The following is a 5,418-nucleotide window of genomic DNA, read 5'->3' on the forward strand; positions in this document are numbered from 1 at the left end:
GAAACACAGAAAAATGAACGTGTTAAGAAACAGCTTCAGGTAATGAAAATTCATAGTTGTATCAACATAATTCAGGCTTTTGGTTTTTGTTCTTTTTTTGTCAAAAATCTCATTGAAATTACAGTGTGCCAAGGAAGCAGCCTTTTTATCACTTGCTAGATTTATTACTACTTTACCAACCGATATCATTCATAGTGTTCTAGAATTGAGATGTTGGAGCGTGTCCAGAGAAGGGCAACGAGGCTGGTGAGGGGTCTGGAGAACAAGCCTTATGAGGAGCGGCTGAGGGAGCTGGGGTTGTTTAGCCTGGAGAAAAGGAGGCTGAGGGGAGACCTCATTGCTCTCTACAACTACCTGAAAGGAGGCTGTAGTGAGGTGGGTGTCGGTCTCTTCTCCCAAGTAACTGGCGAAAGGACAAGAGGAAATGGCCTCAAGTTGCGCCAGGGGAGGTTTAGATTGGATGTGAGGAAAAACTTCTTTACTGAAAGAGTAGTTAAACCTTGGAACAGGCTGCCCAGGGAAGTGGTTGAGTCACCATCCCTGGAAGTATTTAAAAGACGGGTAGATGAGGCGCTTAGGGACATGGTTTAGTGGGCATGGTGGTGTTGGGTTGACGGTTGGACTCGATGATCTTGGACGTCTCTTCCAACCTTAATGATTCTATGATTCTAGAAGTAGAATCTATAGAAAGACTGGATGTTAGATTGTGCTTTATAGCTTAAAAGTATTAGTATGTTGTCACATTGGCCAGTAAACATTTCTAATAATTATATAATGTCCAGGACACCGAACGTTAAAACATAATGCTTTCCTTTCTCAATACTGAAATTCATTAAGTGGTATGAACAGATGCTTGCTTAATAATATTTGTTTCCTTTCAGTCATTCACAGGCATTGTAAATGCAAAAACTGAATTACGCCAATTTTGGATTAATCTTATTTCCCTAAAATGGAGCATTTCCTCCTAGACTAGTCTTACCCCTCAAAGTATAATAATCTATGTTAGTGGTAACCCTTTGCCTTGTTAGAAATGTCTGTTTGGGAAGGAAATAAAAGAAATGGAAAGCTGCTTCTTTCTCTGGCAGCAACATCTTAGTAGCGTGTATGTGTAATACCCTTTCTGCTTGGCCAATCACTGAACAAGATCAGGGAGATAAACAAGAGCTGTCTTTAGTCAAGCAGAAATTGAAAAATAAGGTCATTCTCCTGCTTTATCCTGCTGGTCCCTTTCTTCTTGGATGTTATGGTATGAGGCCTTCTCCCCCCAAAAACTAGTTTGATGCCCACACTTACGTAAGGAAAGAATCCTATGCTCTCCTTCTCTTTCCTTCTGCAGTCTTTCTGATAGACCTCACAACCTGAGTTACTGAACAGCACAACAAGCGTTTCATAGGTTGGCATTCAAGAAATCCTTATCCAAGTTGCAGAATAGTTGTTATCAGAAATTCCAGAATCATTAAAAGATTAGTCAAAGCACTTAAATGCAAATATTTTATTCAACAGGCTTTAAGTTCTGAGTTGGCTCAAGCCAGAGATGAAACCAAGAAAACACAAAATGATGTCCTTCATGCTGAGAATGTTAAAGCAGGCCGTGATAAGTACAAGACTCTTCGACAAATCCGACAAGGCAATACAAAGCAGCGTATTGATGAGTTTGAAGCAATGTGAGAGCTGTTATTTTGCATATATGTTCCTCGTAAAGCTGAACCACCAACAGAGAAAAAAGCAGGCCTTTGCAGATCTGATGGATTGCACCCCATTTTGCCAAAGCACTTAATACCAGTTTGACTACAGTGGCTAGAAGACAAATTTAGGGGAAGCTATTCAACAGTAAGGCAGTCTGTCATCCCTAGCTTTTTTGGGGGGAGGGTGTGGAGAATGATAGCAGTTTTTTCTCCCCATCATGTTTTCAGTTTCGTTGTTTCATATTTTTGCTTTGGAAACTGATGTGAAGTATATAATGACTGACAAGTGTATGTATTGCTTAAACATTAAGAAATAGAAAGAAGAATGGAGCTGAACCTAAACTGGATAGGTACTATTTCAGTATGAAGTTTGAAATTACATTTTTCAATGTAGCTACACCATTAAAAGTTTGATATTGCTGACTTTCAATTTTGTTTTTTTTTCTACCAAGTGAAATTCTTTGGTGTTTCATGTCCTGTCATCATTGATGGTTTTCTTTGCCTACCTGTTCACAAAGGTCTGGATGGCAGGTGGTAGTTCCAGGAAATAATTTTAAATGGAACACTACCTGTGGGCAGCACGTGGCTGCTGATAGGCTTGAATAAGTATTGCTTTTCCTAGGTGATTTTTAGATGTGCAAAATGTTCTAATGCAGCAAAGGGAAAAAAAAGAAAAAACAAAAACAAAACAAAACAAAAAAAACCCAAAACGAAGCTTCATGTGCTATTTGCTTGTAAATATTTTATTTGCAGTAGGGAGACCTGGACCTTTCTGGCAAGGGAGCATATGAAAACATCAGTCCCAGGGAGGGGACAGTATCCTACCTCACTACTATATACATGATGACTGGTCCTTCAAACACCATGAAAAAAACTGTTTAAATTGGCTATCGCTACACAGCAATATCATAGAATGCTAGGAGCCCTTACTCCTAGGATGTTGTTTTACTTTAAGATGGATTTATAGTGCTAATTACTGTCTAACTGCCTTTTGTTGAGTTTAAATTGTAAAAGCATCTTGTGTGTTTTAAAGCTGTAACCTGTCACTGGTATCCTATCTCCTGGGAGGGGTGTAGAATGTGTGTGTGAGTTGGTTTGGGTTTGGGTTTCCAAATACAAAATGAAAGTTCCCAGAATTGTAGTAAAAGTGTTTGTAGCTTCAGTTTTCAGTGAAGCTAGTGTTGTAATTGTCATATCTGATGTCAGATCATTGTTATTAAGTCCTTTCCCTCTTGAAAAGGAGACCTACTCTTTTGGGAAATTTGCTTAGAAATTGAACTTTAGAAATACCTTTACAGATAATGTGGACTGCAGTTATCCTTTCTGTTATAGTACCCTAGTAAATATCTACAATGGAAGAACCCTGCTTTCTCTGAGGATGGTTCAGCTCTTTTCTGTTTGATATTATGCACTCATAAATTTACACTTATCTATTAAAATTTGCCATTTTATTAAACATTTTTTTCATGCACAATAGATTTAAATTTCTTATGAACAGTCCAACTATTTTTTTTTATTTTGCAGAGTTAAAGGTTGGCTATGTGGGGTGACATCATGAAAATAAAATAAAGATACATTAATATATTTTTGGTTTGTGGGGCTAAACATATCTGGTTGACCTTGAAGACTGACGTGCAGATGGTGTGCACATGCTTCAAAATGCTGCTCAGTGGAAGTTGGTGTTTCTACTTGCAGTGCATTGTAAGAACAGGTTTTGTTTCACAGCCTTCATACACTGAAGCTTAAGCAAATTTCTGAAGTATTCAAACAGTTTGCCATAGCAGGTGAAATACTGTGCTTCCAGTGAGTTTTCATTTTTTCCCTGGAAAGTGTGCATTAACACTGATACATCAGTTTCAGTGTTGGGAAAAAATACCAGTAAAGTTTGCTGTTCATAAATCTACAATATATAGAGTAGGGCTAAATGGATTAGATCCATTTATAAAGCTGTGTGATTTTTTTTTTTTCCTAAACAACCAGGAACAACCATTTGTAATACAGATTTTCACAGTGAACAAAGTGGTAATAGCTGCTGTCACCAGCAGTTGGGAACACTTACTGGTGCGGAAATACTAAGAATACATTTAACGATTACTTGGTGAAGTAATTTTCCACATGCTTTTTCCTTTAGCATCATGTTTTGTGTTGTACAATTAAGCTACAATTACATCTACTATTTTGGATAACATTCATTGGTTAACAATAAAGAGATACAGTTAATTTCTTTGAGGTCCATTGTTGTTATTTAATGCACTTTTTTCTGACAGCTTTGTTAAATGCACTGTAATAGCCTTTTTCCAGAGCAGTGTACAAATTTTGATCATCTGTTGTTTCGCACTCTGGTCAAAATGAAATTTAAAAAAAAAATTTTCAAATTGTATCCCTAGAGAGTGGTACTCTGCTTAAGAAATTACCACATACAGTTGGGAGGAAGCACTGGTGATTGTCAATTCAAAACAGGATGTGAATCATCAGAGCAAATCGACTTTCTTGAGAACAGAGGGTGATTTGGCCACCTAAGAGCTCTATGGGTAATGTAAGAACTTTCAATCACTGCCTACATATTTCTTAGCCGCAGGTTAAGTGAAATTTAGTTTAATAGGTCAGTGTCTTAAGCATTGAGAAACCTTGAAGTGTTTTTTTGATACCTCTCATTATAGCAGACAGTGCTGTCAAATATATGCATGGCCATATACTTTAGATAATGGCAAGTTTATAGGCTTTCACCTGTCGAATACACTTGGAGATGGCAGGAACAGTCCCATATAAATAGGTAGACAAATTAATCTGCTAAGCAGTTCTCACATAAATTAGGCCTCCTCTCAGGTGACATTCCAGTCTATCTTGTATCTGTTTGGCCTTGCACTCAATACAAGCACATGACCCTTTTTGTTACTCCGTATGGCAGAATTGCTGTGATGAATTAAAACGTGTGTACTTGGTACTTTTTACCATGCATATTTCTAGTTTTATACTTCTTTTTTCTTGGAGCCCCTCCTAAAAAACATTAGATTTGAGGTTTCTCATTTGTTAGAGAGCTTCTGCATGGGCATGTAACTTCAGAATATTGTGCTTGAAAGGGTAAGTGCTTTGAAAGGTTTTTTTTTTTTACGATATGCTCTTGAGGTGGAGAGAAAAGGATACAAAATAGTGCCACTATTTACAGGCCAGACTAATATAATCACCCAGAATGCCTCGCTATGAAAGAAGAGCTTGTGTCTTCTGGAAGTAGTCCCCTCTGCACATCAAAACCTACGTTTTCTGTTGGTTGTACTCTTCGAGTACGTGTTTCTTGTATACTCTTCTTTATTTTGTCCAAAACGGAACAAAATTCACATCTGCCTTTTTAAACCTAGTTTGGAAAGCATTATTGTGCTTTTGCTTCTTTCTTAAAACATGTTCTCCAGGGCTGTCCAAGTAACCTGCTTAAGCATCTCTGAGGAAAAAGGAGATTTGTTCTAAATGAAATATTTTAAACTTCTGAGGAGAAAGTACCTCAAGTATATTTTCTCAATTTTTTTAAAAGAATAGAGATTAAAAGAGATTAAAATGATTAGTTAAAAACTTCTGCTTTCAAAAAGGAATTTTTATGCAAGCATTTTGCATGTCTGTTCACACGTGGATCATCTAAAAAGTCTTGTTCTCCCCAAGACATCAGATCAGTTTCAAGAATCGGTGATTTTAACAACGATGATGTATCCCAGTGGGATGAGGTTGCTGATGCTGGTGTTCA

The 5,418-nt window shown here is 37.4% G+C and overlaps 1 protein-coding gene across 1 annotated transcript in view; it reads left to right on the top strand.

Annotated features, from left to right (window-relative positions):
- Positions 1-3,905, top strand: part of RDX (radixin) — a 38,974-nt gene extending 35,069 nt beyond the window's left edge. The window contains 2 exon segments of the mRNA XM_009335262.1: positions 1-39; positions 1,504-3,905. The exon segment at positions 1-39 is cut by the window's left edge and continues 43 nt beyond it. Of these exon segments, the coding sequence (XP_009333537.1) occupies positions 1-39; positions 1,504-1,668 (204 nt within the window). The 3' untranslated portion in view covers positions 1,669-3,905.
- Positions 3,906-5,418: the final 1,513 nt, after the last annotated feature.

The sequence above is a fragment of the Pygoscelis adeliae genome, unplaced genomic scaffold (assembly GCF_000699105.1).
Source record: "Pygoscelis adeliae isolate BGI_AS28 unplaced genomic scaffold, ASM69910v1 Scaffold142, whole genome shotgun sequence".
Classification (NCBI taxonomy): domain Eukaryota; kingdom Metazoa; phylum Chordata; class Aves; order Sphenisciformes; family Spheniscidae; genus Pygoscelis; species Pygoscelis adeliae.